We start from the raw sequence: 17,313 nt of genomic DNA, 5'->3' as shown, positions 1-17,313 counted from the left end.
GGGATAAATGCTGGCAGCTATAGTTCTGTGGGTGCAGAACAGGCACTTTCCAATTTCATTTTACTCAGATATTCTAAATTTCAGTTTGTACAGTTGTATTCACTTTGGTAACTCATTCATTCAAAGCTGGGAGATTGATAGGATTTCAAACAGCAAGGAAATGGGTTTTCTGTTCTTAATCTATGACTCACATGGGTGAGTCTTAAATCTCCTAGTTCTATACACTTGGAGTAAAAAAATAATCCCATGTTTATTTCACTAACTACATGTTGGGGTTTTCATGTGTTCAGCAAGTTAAAATTAATTTAATTTAATTTAATTTAATTATTTCAAAATATGGATGCCAGGACTTTGAGTTAAAACATATTGCTCTCTAAAACAAAAGTGACTCTAAATCCTAAGGAAAAAAGAAAATTAAATGCATGTCATTCACCATTCTCTAGCATTATGAAATGTTATGATGTAGGAATAAGTAAGTAAATAAATGTTTATTGATACAATTGCTTACATAATCATGTAGTGAATCAGTATGGAACAAAAAGGGATTTCTGATGGGCCAGGGATTCTCCAGGCTCTGCTATTCCCAACAGGACTGTGGACAGAAGCACAGAGTTACAGCAGTCCCCAAATTAGCTCCCAATTGTGTGCCCTGCAATGTCCCAGAAAGCAAAATGAGCTATTGATTTAATGTGAAGTCACTCATTAGTTATCAACCCAAAACTGGTGCCTTAAATCATTTTGGTATAGATCTATCAGCTCTGCCTAATGGTGTGAATAAGGATATCAAAACTACAAGGAATGGATTTGCTTTACATGGCAAAATGTAATTCCAGGGAAGGACTGGGACTAATTAGAGAGGCTTTGCTGTGTTAATATTCCTCCTTCAGGAGGATTTTCCTGAGCTGAAGTGTGAGGAGACAGTGAAATGCTGGTTGGGATTTATACAATTCCTCCACAGCAGAAAGCCTGAGCTGTGTTTTCACGGGGTAACAGTTTTGTTTTGGTGCTCTCCCTGGGCAGGAGGAAACCTCAGCGCGGTGCCCGAGCCCCATCCCATCCCTCTGGATTTCCTGGGCCACCGAGCTTTCGCTGCTGAGCCCGGCATGGAGCAAGTGGTGATGCTGACACTGGTGGGGATGCAGGCTCTGAAGAGTGCTGGAGAGCTCCTCCAGCAGATCCTGCTGCCCCCCCTCAGGGATCAGTCTCAGAGTGCAGGTAACCCAGCTCTGCAGACCTTGGGCTATCCTGAGCAGCTCTTTTTAGCACAGCAGGAAAACGTGGTGAAGGGGCCTCAGGAAGAATGGGTTTCTTTGTTACCCCCCCCAGAGAGCTGAAGAATTTCTCTTGGTTTGTTATGGGCAATCACAAACAGCTCAGGTGGGCATAATTTGCTACAGAGAGCATCAAATGAGTTCCAAGTAGTGCTTGGGCTTGCAGAGCTTTTATGTAACACAGAGCATTGTGTCCCTCCCTGAGCACGGGGAGGTAAGGCTGGGCTGGAAGTGGGACAGGAATTTGGCAGTCCCAGGCTCTGTTCTGTGCAGTGACAGCCCTGGTGAGCAGAACCAAGGCCCCTCTTGGCCTCACGCTCCGGTTCCCCCGCGGGAGGAGCAGCGAGGCTGTCCCCACACTGGCTGCTCACATGTGCATGAAAAGGGCTGTCAGGCCCTAGGCAGGACAGGGATTTATGTAATTTCATGTGCAGGTTGCACTGAAGTGTGATAACACAGGAGCTGTAGGCACAAAGGGCTCAAGTCTGCCTGTCTTACACTGTGTCGTATCTGACTCTCCCAAAACTGTGTTGAAATACTGCTTAAAATCCTGTGAAGTTCTGTATCCGAGATCTGAGCCAACAGAAACTTCCAGCACTTGTGGACTGTGCCCTAAATACCTTCCTACATAGTCAGAAGACAACTTTACAACCCTGACAACTTTGAAACTACTTTAGAGACAAGTCAGCATTCTGCTGTAGTTTGTTATTCTGCTAAACATTGCTTAAAGTCTTATAAGAGGTGCTAAAGGATCCATAATTATGGATTATGCTGTGCCAAGCCACATTGTTATCAGTGTACTCTCAGTGATTCCCTTTCAACTCTCCTCCATTAGCTGTGCTCTCTAATCAAATCATGGCACTTGCTCCCTGTGGCTCCCTGTTGATTTCCCAGATAGCCCTTTTTTTGTTCTTCACTGTAATGGCATTTCTTAGAATTTGCATCTCGTGGGTTTTCCCAGTATATTCCTATATTTGCATTACAGTCCATTCTGGATGAAACAGAAGTCAGAACAGCATTGAAACTTGTGCAGGGAAAAAAAATCCATGTGAAATAAAACATTTGTGTCTGAAAAAAAGCACAACTTGTACAAAACACAAGCTGCCGCCTGGTGCTAAAAACATTTTTCTTGACTTGCAGCAGAGCCTGATTCAGGACTTGAGCTGCTGGGCCTGAAGTGGCTGCCCCATCTGAGTGGGTGCCAGGCCAGGGAGATGACCCCTTTTGAGGCTGGGGACACTCACTGGCACAGCAGCCTGGGCACGCTGATGTCCAGCCCCGTCCTGGTGTGCGCGCTCCGCGGCATCGACGCCTTCCACGCCCTGGGAGCTGCCCTGCAGGGATGGACACGGGGCAGGGACAGCCCCAGCACGGGTGACAGCCTCCCACAGGCAATCATGGCCCTGACCCCAGAGGTGACCTTCAGACAAGCCATCCTCTTCTTCACAGAGGCAGATTTGGTAACTGGTAAGGCACGTTTTTAGTGGTTGTGTTCTCCTCAGCTATAGGGGGTGTGGGAATTGATTGAGCTTGGACAAAGGAATCCAGTGCTGGGGGTTTTCTCAGGCCCAGGAAAATGTAATAATGTGGGGGTAAATTCTGTGCTTGGCTGAATTAAGATGAGGCAATGAACCCAGCAGGAGCCAGCCGAGGTCACCTACAAGGTGGCTTATTTAATTAATGTGGCTGTGCTTGGCCTGGTGCCCTTTCTGATGATCTTGAGGTACTCCATAAGTACTAATAAGATATCAGAGCAATTGGCAAGATCAGTAAATAATACCATGCATTTTAAACCCTTTCTGTGAGAGAAACTGAAGAACAGAGCCCAAGAGCTCTCACACCCAAATGGGGGTCCCTAATTGTGGTGCCAGACTTTCAGCTTGATGCCTCAGCCTTGCCCTGTGCTCAAGGAGATTGAAGGTGTGACCAGTCTGTAAGAAAACAGATTTCTTGAGAATTTCTTTTTATCCTGGAGGAGAATGAAGAGAGGAATGGAGACCTTTGCTGTCAAAAGCTTCTCAGAGTTCAGTGATGTGTGCCAGCATCGATCTTTCAGCACAGTAAATTTGATAGTTTCCTCCTGTAGCAGGAAATGTATAGCCATGCCTCTTAAAACTAAATCACTGTGCAGACTGTGGGGTTATTGATACTGGATGGTTTAGAGCAGCAGACTACAAGCTCCCACTGTTTTCTTTTCATGTGAAATATTCAGAGAAGAATTGGGGTTGCCTGACTCCTCTCACCCAGAGAGAAACAGTTCTGAGCCCTGACAGTTTCTGGCAGAGAGCTGGAACAAGATGGTCCCTTCCAACCCAAGCCATTGTGGGATTTTATGATTACTCAGAGGCAGATAGAAATCAAAGATTGTGGTAACACCATGTTTCAGCTGAAGGGGAGTGATGCAGTCCCATAAGTGCATTCGTGCTTTGAATTTACAGCCCTTCCTTTATCTTTCCTTGGGGAAGAAAAGTCCTTTGTCATCAACACAAACTCAGCCACTTGTGTCAAACCCACTGTGCCTGTGTAGTGTGCAGTAACAAATTTGCTTTGCTGAATGCCATGAAGAAGGATTTGTCTGGGAAAAGATCCTGGGTTTAGGCTCACAGCAAGTTTGATTTGTCAGTGAACTATGGGGGTGTCCTCTGTGAGACTGGTGAGCAAGAAGAGGAGCCTTCAGAAGAGAAGGCATCAGACATCCCAAAGTGGTGTCTAAAACTCTAAAGAGTTCATGCACTGCAGCCCTCAATTAAAGTTATCTTGAGATGGAAAGGCAGGACAAGAGGAAAGCAGAGCTGTGAGCTCACTTTATTGAGGGAGGTTGTAATGGCAGTGCCAGCCTTTGGCACCAAAGCCACTGTGAGGAACAAAGGAGCACAGCTGAGGCCAAACTTCAGCATCCTGCACTGTGTCTTTTATAAGGTAATTCCATTTTTTCCTTGTGTTTTTATTGTTGTGGGAGAAATGGAGAGACCTCCATGCTCAAGAACAGCTCTTCAATATTTTGTAGCAGGTTGAATATCTGCCCTGCTAAATAAAATTACTTTTGTCACCCTCCTGCCCCAGACATTGAAGGTTTCCCTTCCTGAATCCATAAAAATACCAGTCCTTCCTTCTCCAGATGCAGAACACCGCCCTGCTGGGAAATTTCTGCCACCACCTGGCAGGAGCTCCAGGACTGAAGGGAAGACCACAGGTAAGCACCAGCTGCCTCTTCAAAAAAAAAAAAAAAAAACCAAGTTATTTTAGACTCTTAAATAGATTGAAGAGAACTGTGTGTCCTCTGTCAGAGCCATTGAAATGGGATTAGTAAACCTTTGGTTAGACATCCTAATCCCAGGCAGCTGGGGAGGAAAGGCCAGCTGGGTCCCCCTGGTGCTGGGGGAAGGTGTGAGTGTTGTCACATCATTTCCTCTCCACAGTCCTGAGAACCACCTGCTGAGGGATGGTGTGCGAAGTCAGCTGGAAAAGTAATTAATGTCAGCTCTTTAGTAGCCTTTTTCAGGTGTAGATCCCAGAAATGATGATTTTCATGATGTTTTAGAGAGATGAAATCAGAGCAGAAGGTGCATTTCCTATGTCTCTGTCACTTACATCCCAGTGCTGCCCAGGTCACCATGGGATTCACAGTTCCTGAAAGTCCTTTCAGATAACCCCAGCACTAAGGAAAAAAGCTGGTGCTGGGAGGATAAACTTAAAAGTTATGAGACAAGGCAAGGACCCTAGGGCTGGCTCCACCTGTTATTTGTGCTCTTGTTATTGCAACAAACATGTGGAAAGAGAAAGAGGGCTCATTAGAAAAAGAAAAAACCTCTTTGGCTAAATACCTTCCAGATACATAACTGTGGAAAGCAGATAGACATGGATTTTGGACAGTAATACCAAAAAAGAAAAAAAAAAAGGTAATTCTGTTTTGACAAACAGATTTTAGTTTTTTCTTCTCTACCTTGCATGTCACAGTGGCTGAACTTGCCAGTCACTGGAGAAGAAAGTCCTTTTATCAATCTGATGCAGGATTCCCCTCACTGTGCCCTAGATCTTGATAACCTCTCAATTCTGATGTGCCTGAAGTGCCTTGATTTTGCTCATCTCCAGGTCACTGCAGGTTTTCCATTAGACTGAAGGGAACATTTCTCTGCTGACTTTTGTCCTAAGTTCTGATTCCCCAGACTCCTTTCATCCTGCTCTGCTCTCCTGGAGAGCCCCTGGAGCAGCCACTCCTGGCTGGCTGGGGAAGTGCCAGGGAGGTTTTATCAGCAGCACTCAGGATCCACAGCACCTCTTTGTTTCTGAGAGAACATAAACAAAACACAGAAACAGCATCTGACCTGACTGTGGAATATTAGGAGCACAGGGCAGCATCTGACCTGACTGTGGAATATTAGGAGCACAGATAGGTTTAAAACCACTGTTAACCACTCCCTGAAATCCCAGAAAAGGTAACCAAGGGCCAACATGATTTAGTGTCACTGTCATATTTTCTGTAACACCCCTTGGCCAGGATTTCTTCTCCTGGGAAGCTGAGAAGCCTCAGAGAAAAATGAAAACAATAATTATCTGATTGCTTCTCCTGTGTTTGCTGCTTTGGAATGTGGCCTGGACATTGTTTACCAACTTTTCATTGTTTGATTGGTTTCATGTGAATTGTTTTTACTTAATGACCAATCACAGCCAGCTGTGTTGGACTCTGAGGAGTCAGTCATGGGTTTTTCATGATCATTCTTGTTTAACTTTCTGTCTGTATCCTTCCTCTTTCTTTAGTATAGTTTTAGTATAGCATTCTTTATTATAATATAAGTACATAAAACAATAAATCAGCCTTCTGAGAACATGGAGTCAGATTCATCATCTCTCACCTCATCCCAGGGACCCCTGCAAGCTCAACAATTTAGGACCTGCAGTCCTGCTCAGCCTGTGCTCCTGGGATTACCAGAGAAGGGGGAAGTGTGACCCCTCCCAGGGTGTCCCAGGACATCTGAAATCAATCCATCCATGTCCCAGTGTAACACCCTGAAATATCAGTGTGTGATATTGGCTGCTTTATGTAGAAATGATAGAACAATTCTCAGATTGTCTCAGAACACACCAAACTCACTCAAATCTGCTTCTCTCCTGTAGTGGGTGAGAGCTGGAGGTGCCGAGCAGAATCCCTGTTTTCCTTCCTGCAAGCAGGTGAGAGAAGAGCAAATGGAAAGATGTTCTTTAACAAGGACTTGGTGGAACTAAATCATCTGGATGTACTAACCCAAAATAAGAAAAAAAAAAGGATGATACCAACATTTTCCTTAGGCTGGAATCCAGCCTGATGCACTCTGAGCATGCCAGGAGATGTGCTACCTGCTTGTCTTGAGTTCCTACTTATTTGAAGTCACCCCTATCTGAACTATTATCTATAAACAGCATTTAACTAAACTCTATTTTCACTGTTAGACTATGAAATCAAAACCTATGTAATAATTTTTGGGGGGAAGCAAAAAGGAAAGGATTGGGAGGAATGGATCTAAAAATATTACAAAGTAGAGAAATGTAATAAAGACCAGGAAAGGCTCTGCCAGCCAGAACTGGAAATCAGGCAGGTTTGAACGTTGCCAAACAGGTCCCTCTGCTAATTCATGATCAGCAGAGATTGTTCCATTGGTAATTAGTGGTATTTTCTCTAGTTCTTGTTACTTGTAATTGCTGAGGAGAGAAAGCCAGCTCTGGGTGGCAAGGTGTCTGACCAAACCAAGCTGGCAATCCTCCTGAAGTGTCTAAAGTCCCTAAATATGCAGCAGGTAGTGACTCACACAGCAGAAGAATGAGAATATCTGCCCAAAAACAGAGCAGATGGTGAGAAAAACATCTGGAGGCCACTGAGTGCTTACATAAGACACAGGGCTGAGGTTGCTGAGGTGGAGCCCAGCAGCTCCCTGCACTTCTGGGCTGTTGCTATGGAACCTTTCTGTTCAGGAATGATGGGAGGAAAACAGCACATCTGTAACAGGAGGGCTCCCTGCAGCACAAGGGTTAAATTTCTGTATCAAGTCGGGAGGAAATCACCTTGGTTTTTATTTTTGATCCTGTGTTTCTGTGCCATGTCCTGCTTGTCACCTGGAAATAACAGCATTGAGTTGGAGCTAGCCTTGTTGATGCTTTGCTGCATTGACAGCTGTGTAATTAGTACTGGGGTGTACAGAAACAGAAAATGACATGTTTTGTCCCCAAACAGATCAGCTTGGATCAGTTTTAGCAGCCTGTAGGATGTTCCCCTGTGCTCGTGCTGATTGATGTGGTTCAGCACCAGCAGTTCCTGGGCCTCACAGGCTGGTTCTGACACTGCACTTGCCAATAAATCTCCAAAAGATGTTATAAGGATAAAATATTAACTATACTCTTGGTAGCAAGTATTTTAGCAAGACTAAAAATTTGAAAATGCTGTCATTTAAAAACGGAATTTATGTATTTTCTGCCTTTAAATCCATTTTCATCAGACAGCAAAGCTTCCTTGTCTGGTTTGTTTTCTGCTCCTCGTAGTGCTGCACCTTCCTGGCAGCTCTGCTGGGAGAGCTGCATTAGAAGCAGAAAGTTTTTTCTGGAATGTCAATTTTCTTAAAGACAATTCAATTAATTATTGGTTTATGACATTAATTGGGACCTGTCAGGGTTGTCAGTGCCTCTCTGAAACAGAGCTCTAAAATCTACAGAACACCAGAGTAAGAATGTAAGAGCTGCTCAAGGATCACATCACATAATCACCACAGTTCACATGAAAAATGCAAAAGCGAATATTTTATCTCTCTTAAAACATTAATCTGTAATATAAAGGTTTGAGTCTTATCCGACAGAGCTGCCACAAGAACTTTTAGGACCTGGAGCAGATTTCCTTGACAGAGAAACCTCCAAGCTTGGAGTGTTTCAGATAGATTTTTAATCTGAAAACCCAACAAAGTGAACTCAAATCAATAAACGATCCTATATGCCCAGGGTTTTTATGAACTCGTTTTTTGGCATTTTTGTGAACTTCCTGCCGGGTTTCCCGTGCCCAGGGCAATGAACAAACCCCTCTGTGTTTGTTGCAGGGGCACAGGTTCTCTGCACGGTGCTGCTCATCAAACCTGGGGTGTGGAGCCGGGGGCTGCCCGGGATCCTCCGGGATCTGCACCTGGAGAAGTTCTGCGTGGTCGGGATGAAGCACCTGGAGCTGGGAGCGGCTGCTGCTGCCTCTCTCCTGCCCCGCGAGCTGCAGCAGGTGGGTGAAGGGAATGGCACCTCTGCGTGGGGAGGAAAGGGATGAGCTGTAATCAGATCTGCACCTCATCAGCACAGAGAGAGCTGAGGGCTGCTTTTATCACAGGCCATAAAGACAGCCCTGGTTTCTCCCAGACGAAACTTTGGGGAGGATGTGGGCAGTACAGACCTCTCAGGAGTCTGTTCAGCTCTGCCAAACAGGTGTCCTCTGTTGTAAGAGCCTGAGTGAGAGATGCAGGACTCTCCAGAATGCAGTTTATTGCATCCAAGATGTTGCAGCAGTCCAGGGCCGTGGGTGACAGAGCTGTGCCCATGTCAGCTCCAGCTGCAGGCAGGCCTGGAGACCCTTTGGTTTTGGTTACAATGCAATATTTACTTTTCTTTGCTGAGCATCTTCATACAGTAGAACCAATCTATCCCTTAACTATTATCTCTAGCCTATCATAACTACTGTAATTACCATATTCATGGTACTGTTCTCCAATCACTAAAAGTCAGTACATTACAGTTTAAGCTAGAAGTTGTTTTTCAGTTTTCTTACAGTCGAAATTTCTAAGATTTTTTTTCTACTTGCAGCTTTGCTGCCTTGTTTGTCTGTGCTCTCTTCCTGCTTGGTAAACATCTTCTTGTTTGGGGAGGGTTTATCCTTTGCTCTAAGTCATAAGAACCCCTTCTAACTAACACACCCTTTGCCTCTTTGGTTATCCAGTAAGACTGGCTTAGCAATTCTTTTCTTCTACATCAAAACTCTCTTCCATCTCTACTCCTTCTTCAGATTCTACATTCAAAAATCTTTCTGCCAAGCATACATATCTGTGAGACTTTCTTGTCAAACTTTTATCCTTCCCAACACTCTGTTCCTTGCCCCAGGTCATTGCAGGTAGGGCACATCCAGGGAGCACGTGTGCCTGGCTTTATTCCATGTGGTTGAAGCTGGGACAGCCTCCTGCCTGCCGGGGAATGCACATCTCTGGGGTGCTGTTACCTGAGATTGCATTGCAGACACAGCTGAACCTGGGAGCCAGACTGTAAAAATCCCCTGCCAGGAGAGGAAATTGCCCTTGCTCGTGTCTAATAGGCAATAAAGAGGGTTCTTAAATCTTAGGGCATTGTGGGGTTGATTAGCTAAAAATAGATGTTTGTTTCTGCTCTTTCATAGCATTAAATCTTCTCTTTCCTCAACCTGATGTGTCCTGATTGTAAGGATACTGTGACAGCCAGGGAACTGAACTCCGGCCATTTAAGAGGAGTTGGATTATTATTTTTTTACTTCCCTTAGGGAAAAACAATCTGTGTTATTTGATTGCTTTCCTGAAGACCTTTAACCACTTGACTTTATAAAAAACAAACATTTATAATTGATATTGCACTTGGGTTAAGTTTGGAAAATTTATAACATTGTCTCCTAGAAACTCCTGGTAGAGACTTCCAGAAGAAAACAAGCACATGCCAAGGCAGTGCTCTGGAACAATTAATACCTTCTGCATGGTAGCAGTGAGCACAGGCATCTGGGTTTGAAATATTTGCACTGGCAAGAGGGATACAGTGGCCATTAGGGTTGATGGGCATGTGCTTCCCAGTGTTATTTAATCACAGAGCTAAAGACAAAATGCCTTTTTGATCATCTGAAACAGAAAACATCTTAAAAACCTCAAATATCCTCAGGAAGCAATGCAGATGCCTGAGGGGTAAATGTGAGGAGAGGTTGTTTCCTGAAAATTTCCTTGTTTTTGGATTTCTCCAACACACCAGAGCAGCTGTTGAGCATTGATTCAGTTGCCTTGAAGAGCTGGTGACTAATGAGGATAAAAATTACAGACTGTTCATGAGGACAAAAGCAGGGTTTGAAAGTGAGGAAGCAGAGAGAGCAGTCTGCCTTTGCTGAAGGGGAGCAGACAGTGGGAAATGCTTTCTGCTGTCCAGGGGCCCCTGCTCCTTTTCAGAGCAGCAGGAATGGCTCACACTGGGGAGGGCTGGGAAATGCTGAGCTCCCAGGATAAGTAGGGAGATTTGGAAAAAGTCTCAGCAGGCTCCAGGGACTGGGTTATTTGCAAATCCAGTGGGTAAGTGGCTCAATGGCAGCCATGGGGGCAGGGCTGTTTTTCTCAGCTAAATTCCATGTGCAGCTTTTGGATGGGAGGAATGTTCATGATGGATCTGCTCCTCAGCCTGTGGCACAGAGGGGTGCAGTGGTGGGCTTCAAATGAGGCTCCTAAAATGGGGGCAAATTGCTGACATTTAGCAGGTCACAGAATCCCAGGTGGGATAATCCCAGCTGGGTTTGGATGTGACCTCTGGAGATCACCCAGTCCCACCCCCTGCCAGGACAGGATCCCTGGATCCACAGGGATATATCCAGTGGTTTGGGATGTCTCCAGAGAGGGAGACTCCAAGCCCTCCCTGGGTGATTGGTCCACAGCTCTGCCACCCTCCATGGAAGGAAGCTCTTCCTCAGGTGGAGGTGGATTTTCTCCTCTTTCAGTTTCTGGCCATTACTGCTCATCCTGTCACTGGGCACTGCTGGAAAGAGCCTGGCACTATCCCCTGACACCCTTGGAGAGTTTGATATGGACTGATGAAATGATGAAATGTGCTGCTGAAGAAGATGGAGCCAGTGTCTGTCCCTGCTAGAAGTTCTGTCCAGGGCTTGTTCTCACTTCCCCTGGAGCATGCTCCAAAATCCATCTCTAGAGAACACCCAAGTGCTGGTTTGTTGTGTTTTGAGAGCAAATCTGGGTTTATTCATTGCAAGCAAGACAACCTCACATCTCCTTTTCCTTTCTAATGTATTATTTACATACACTTGACAAATATCCTTGGCAGCACCAGCTCAGCTCCGTGATTGCTTTTCCAACTGAAACAGTCCCCCTGAGCTCAGAGAGGCATGTGGCCTTTGGAGCATGAGAGAAAACACCTGCTCTGCTCTTTGCTGAGGTTATCAAGTCACAGGAGCCACAACAAGATGTTTTATCTGCAGTTGAATAATGATTATAGAAAATAAAGGTCATGTAAATAGAGCTGACATTGTCTCCCCAGCTCTCAGCTTGACCTGGTGGTGCTCAGCCAGTGAGGAGTGCCTGTTCCCAGGGGGTTCTGCTGGATCTCCCTCCCTTCAGGGCTCATCCAGCAGATCCAGCCTCTGCACATTGGCAGTTTGGGCTTTATTTTCCCACTGGGGCCTGATCTTGCTGTGGGAGATCATTGCTGTTGTATTGAGGACAGGTGAATAAAGCAACATACAGACTCCAAGGTCTCAGAAGGCAAATGCCCAGTTTATTATACACCACATTATTTTTATAGACAGTTAGGATACAGCTGGACCTGACTGGTCCTAATCAACACCTCTGCATCATTGGCTAATTAGCAACAGCACCCTCCCTGTAAACATCTTACAAGAAACAACACGTTCAAAACACCAGCTGCAAAGATTGAGGATTATTTTAATTCTTTCTCTGAGCTTTCTCAAGCTCCCCCAGGACAAGGCCTTGCAAGTTTATCTGACTCTCTCTCTGACCAGACTTTCAGCAACCCCAGGGGATTCCCTGGTGTGCTTGCCTGCAGCAGCAGGGACTGGACTCAGGAACTCCAGGGTTCCCTCCAGCCCCACCCTGTGCTTCCAGCAGTAAATGCAGCCAGGTAATTCCTCTGCACTTTCATCCCCTCACTCCTCCTGAGCCAGGGCACAGCTGGAACTTCCTCCTGTCAAGGAAACTGCTCCCTGAATTCCAGGCAGCTGCACAGGGATGTGGAGCAGGATGGGAATGGAGGGAGTGAAGGCAGTGCTGGGCTGGCAGAGTCTGGAGCGGTGTGAGGAGTGAGAGGAGCTGCCAGAAGCTCCCTGGCACCATCAGTGACCATTAGAAACAACATCATCTTCAACCACAAGTCCGTGGATTTCCTGGGGAGCAACCAAAAGAGTTTTGTTATTTAGATCTAAAATCACTGGTTAGAAGCTCTGGAACAAAATACTTTCATTTATTCTGGTCTGTTTGACAGAAACTGAATGTTTTCTTTGCAGCTGTTTCCAACCTGGATGAATATTGATATGTTTTATGAGTCCTTTTGAAAGTTGTCATGAAAAATATCACTAGTTTTTCATTGCCAAAGAGAAAACCCATAGAAAAGTGGATTAAATCCATTTTTTTAACTAACAAAAATTTTCAAGCAGGAAGGGATTATTTTGTATTATACAGAATTGAATGAATGTCACCATTTCTCAGTGCACTGTGACAAGCTGAAATTCCTCATCCTCCTGCAAGCAGAGCTGCTGTCACCAGAGAGCTCCTGAGTGACAGCTGTGACCCTGTGCCAGGGGGCAGGAGCACTGGCAAACACACCCAACCCCTAAATACCTCACCAATTGAAGCACAGAGGGATTTTATCATGAAATATTTTGCCTTTGCAAATGGAGGAGGGAATATCAGGCTTGAGCCCGTGGTTGTCAATTCATAACCTACTTCTCAGAGATGCAATTTAGGAGGCAGGGAGTGAGAGAAGATTTGGGTCAAAGGCACTGAATGGTTTCACGTGATAGAAAAGCAGAGAGGCCTTGAAGTGGTTTATCTCCATATTTTTAAATGAAATGATAGGATTTGCTTTTGGAAATGTTTTATGTAGAGAATTGCTATCCTCTGCTGCTTTTAGAAGATTAAAAAATAGAGGAATTAAAACCTCTGTGAATGACGTGATTCAGCTGAATCAAATGGTGTTTTTCCCCCCTCTTGTTTTTGTTTCCTCAAAAACTGGGAAAAAAAAAACCAAATAGCCATGGGTTGATTCTGGCAGGGAGCTGGAAATGCCCTTGTTTTCTAAACTGGAGAGAACATCCAGCCCTGGCTGCTGCTCTGTGGGGTGCAGGGAGGCACAGCTGGATGTTCCTGCCACCTTGTTCGGATGGGGGAGCAGGAGGAGGCACAGCTGGATGTTCCTGTCACATTATTCAGCTGGAAGGGCAGGAAGAGGCAGAACTGGATGCTCCTGCCCTGTAATTCAGATGGAGGAGCAGGAGGAGGCAGAGCTGCAGCTGCTGTGGGCACCCTGACCTTGTGCCCAGCCCAGCCATCTGCAGCCAGCCTGCCTTCCCAAGGTTTTCCTTGATTAAAGCAGGCAGCAAGGCCAGAGAGCTCTGCCACCCAGCTGGCCCAGCCAGCTCTGCTGCCTGTCCCAGAGCTGTCAGTCTGTCTGTCCCCAGCCCTCAGAGCAGCCTCTCCTCACCCATGCAGAGGTTGCTTCTTGTCATTCCCTCTCACCCTTCCTCAGTGTAGAGTCCCAGGGTGTTGTGACCCCTGCAGCTCTGCTCAGGGTGGGCATGGCCTGCACTGACTGTGCTTAGGAAAGAAGCAAAGGTGGAGGAATTTCCTGTGGAGCAAAGGGCATCAGACAAGGCCAGGAGAACAAACTGATTTCTTGCAGCCCCTGGTCTGACCCTCCTATTTTAAGTTCTGCAGTCCTAATCCCAACTAGTGTCTGGAGTTCACTCTTCAGGAGAAGCAGGGTGGGGTGGGGGGAGGTCTTGCCATTTGTGAGTTCAAAAAGCAAAGCTCTGGTGTTTGTGATCCATCCCTTTACATCAGCTGAAGAATTCAAACGTGGCTCCTCATCCCAGGGTATTTATGACCCTGATGTTCTTACTTGTGCCTGTGTTTCCTCCTGATCCAGATGTCTCCATGAAGGAACAGCCCTCCTGTGACCTGCTGGATGTCACAGGAAGAGCTGCTGGTTAGTAACACAAATGTACTTAGTAACAATAATGGAGGTCCCAAATACACTGGCAGCTCTGACTGACCAAGGAAATCAGAATAAGCACAAGGCACTGCTGATGGAAGAACATTTTTCTGTTCACCTCTGGTCAAGAAAGGTAAACTGAGCCTGGAACAGTCAGAGGAATGACATGAGCATGACTGGGGAAATGGAGAATCCTCTCAAGAGTTAAACCAGACCTTGGCTCGTTTGACCCACCACGACCCAAAGCTGAGAAACAAATCTGATTTCTGATAAACACTTCAGGGTAGGAAAGGTCAGAGGTGTAAAAGAGCTACTTAAAATAAAGTCCAGATAATGGCACAGGAACAAATGGGCACAAAATGGGCACTGCTTGGTGTCTGAGCTCTGCATTTTGGAATCTTTATACACCAGCAGCGTATTAAAGAGGAGAGACAACAAGGAGCAACAGCAGATTTGCTTACTCACAACTTTCCCTCCTAGCCAAAGGGAAGCTGGGCTGTTCCCAGTGCTCACCAGCTCCTCATGATCTGTTCATCTCTGATTTCTTCTCAGGATGCAGCTGCTGTAGAAGCTCACTGTGCCTACCTGACCTCGGGCACTGCCCTCGTGCTGTGCCTGCAGAGGCCCAATGCTGTGAAGAAGCTGATGGACCTCCTGGGACCAGAGGATCCTCAGCTGGCCCAAGCACTGGATCCATGCCTCTGGAGGGCTCAGTATGGCACCAGCACAGTCCAGAATGGATTTTATGGTAGGTTTTTGTAAAAACTACAAAGGCTCAGACACACAAATAGATAATGTTATGTCTGTTCCTTCCTGTCACCAGATCTGTCACTACAGATCCAGCCTTGGCAGGCACTGCAGGACATTATTCCCCAGGAAACTTTCCCTGTGTTCTTGGTGGCTGAGCTGAGTGTGTCTCAGAAGATATATTCCAAAAGGCTTCCTCCCAGAGCAGCCCCAGCTCTGGCTTTATCAGAACAGATTTCCTTTGATCTCTTCCTTGCTTGGTCATTTTGTACTTTTAGCTGGTTATTTTGGAATTATTCCCAAGAACCCATCTGTCTTCCCTGCCTGTGTGTCCCTTCCTGATGTCTCCATTACCCATTGGCCAACTCCAAGATTTCACAAAGACTCCAGGACACCCTGTAACATCTCACAGTGCTGATGGCTGGCAGGAGAGAGGTGACCCAAAGCTGCTGAGGCAAGCAGGGCAACTCAGCTGCTTCTCATCTGGAAAGGCTCTTCCCAGCTGGCACATGGGCAGAGGCACAGGGCAAGTCAGCCTCCTTGGAATGCTGCCCCATGCCAGCTCCTCTGCCAGCAGGGAGGCACTGGGATGTGTGGGGTGGTAAAGGATGGGAAAATGGGAAATATCCCTGGAGAGAGCAGCCTGTGGAGAGGCAAACATCATTGCCACAAGGAGGGAAGGATGTCGTTCCAAAATTCACATGGAATTTGGGGTGGTTAGCTCCCTGCCTGTGTTTCTCCTCAGTACTGCACTGATTTTGCTCTAATACTTAAAGGAATATAAAAAAATTAATAAAGCAATAATAAAGCAATTTCTGTAAACTCAGGTGAGCTGGCAGGCACTGTGTGCCCGGAGTCCCAGAGGAACTTTCCTGACAAGATCCATTGGATTGTTTGGCTTTTCCCATTGTGCCTGGTCTGTGAAGTCACTCCCTCTTCTCATCCATGTCAGGTGGGCTGCTGAGACCTGGCAGGGAGTGAAGGAGCCACAGCTTGGGCAAGAGAGCCAAGCCCTTGCTGCAGAACCTGAGGACTTGGGATCTCAGGAGAGATCCCACAGGATTTGTGGGCATGATTGAAGAGCAGGATTTACTTATGCAAAAAAAAGTGATCAGGGCTCTCCAGCCAACAATTTTCCATTACCAGCCCCTGCTTCTCTTGCTCTTGAGATGAATGGATGGATTGTGTATCCAATTGCTCTGAAACTCCTCAGGCATGGCTAAGAATGGGTAATATACAACCCAAATTTCAGATGTTTGGCACAGCTGGAGCATCCCCAGCATAACTCAGTGCAAACAAGCAAGGGGAGCTGAGTCTCATCCCGTTTCTGCTGGGAGTTACAGGGAGCTCCCTGTGGGAGAGAGATCCTTGGGTGTTCTGACCCCTTTCACACCCCTAGGCTGGGATCTGAAGTTGCTTTGAGCTGAGCTCAGAGCTGGCCCTGCCCTCTGTGCCCTGAGCAGGACCCAGCTGCAGGGCTGGCCCACAGAGCCCCCCCTGCACTCATTCCAGGAACAGGGATGCAGCTGGAGCTAACTCTGATGGATCTGCCCAGCTGCTCTGCCCTGGAGCCATCCATCCATGAGCAAAGGAGTGCTCCTAACCCCCTGCATCTCCCAGAGCTTTTCCTCCAACACAGTTAGGCTGGAAGAACCTTCAGTGAGTAACTGGGGCACTGTGCAAGCCCATCCTCCTTTCCTAGCAGGCAATACTAGGCTTTCCTGGTTTTGCTCCAGCTGAGGAAGAACGTCAGTTAATGCCTGAAGCAGAGAAAACTCCTACTCTTTCCTCCCAAAGTGAGAAAGGAAATGCAATTTAGATGAAGAGGGGGTTCCAGGGAGACTGGTGAACCAAGAAATGCAGCTTTAATCCTGCAGGGCTCAGCTGCAGAGGTGAACCTGCACCCTCCCATCTCCTCTGGGCTTGGGAAGTCATTGGACTGTGCTTTTTGTGCTTTTGCTTGCATCCAAAGAGCTCTTACATGTGCACCCTACACTGTCTTGTACCTTGAGCAAAGTGAGAGTAAAAGGCTCATTTTGAGCATTTGTGTTCTCTGTAATGCCACCCATGCTGGCAGCACAGGAGGTTTGGTGTGGAGCTATGGAAAGGATCCAGCCCAGCTCATACACTGGGATTTAACACAACCTCAGGGCTCTGGCTATACAAACCCTGGAATTATGGTGCTCCAACAGGGCTGAGTGCTCTCAGATGGGATCCTTGAATGGGCAGCCTCCAAGGTGGGAATATTTCAGAGGGTATTTGTATCCCAGGAGCACGGATCTGTGCCAGCACGTTGACAATCTAGCTAAACTCCAATAGAAATAGCTTTTCCCCCTCTAATATTTTC

At 46.4% G+C, this 17,313-nt stretch overlaps 1 protein-coding gene across 1 annotated transcript in view; it reads left to right on the top strand.

Moving 5' to 3' along the window:
* The window catches only part of DNAAF8 (dynein axonemal assembly factor 8), a 92,529-nt gene that overhangs the window by 60,216 nt on the left and 15,000 nt on the right, over nt 1-17,313 (top strand). The window contains exons 20-25 of the mRNA XM_059862051.1: nt 1,021-1,215; nt 2,412-2,738; nt 4,390-4,464; nt 6,387-6,440; nt 8,327-8,496; nt 14,772-14,967. Coding sequence (XP_059718034.1) covers nt 1,021-1,215; nt 2,412-2,738; nt 4,390-4,464; nt 6,387-6,440; nt 8,327-8,496; nt 14,772-14,967 — 1,017 coding nt within the window. The remainder of the gene's footprint in view (nt 1-1,020; nt 1,216-2,411; nt 2,739-4,389; nt 4,465-6,386; nt 6,441-8,326; nt 8,497-14,771; nt 14,968-17,313) is intronic.

This window comes from Haemorhous mexicanus, chromosome 17 (assembly GCF_027477595.1).
Source record: "Haemorhous mexicanus isolate bHaeMex1 chromosome 17, bHaeMex1.pri, whole genome shotgun sequence".
NCBI classification, from domain to species: Eukaryota; Metazoa; Chordata; class Aves; order Passeriformes; family Fringillidae; genus Haemorhous; species Haemorhous mexicanus.
The sequence above is the reverse complement of the archived record's forward strand: the minus strand, read 5'-3'. Positions and strand labels throughout refer to the sequence as shown.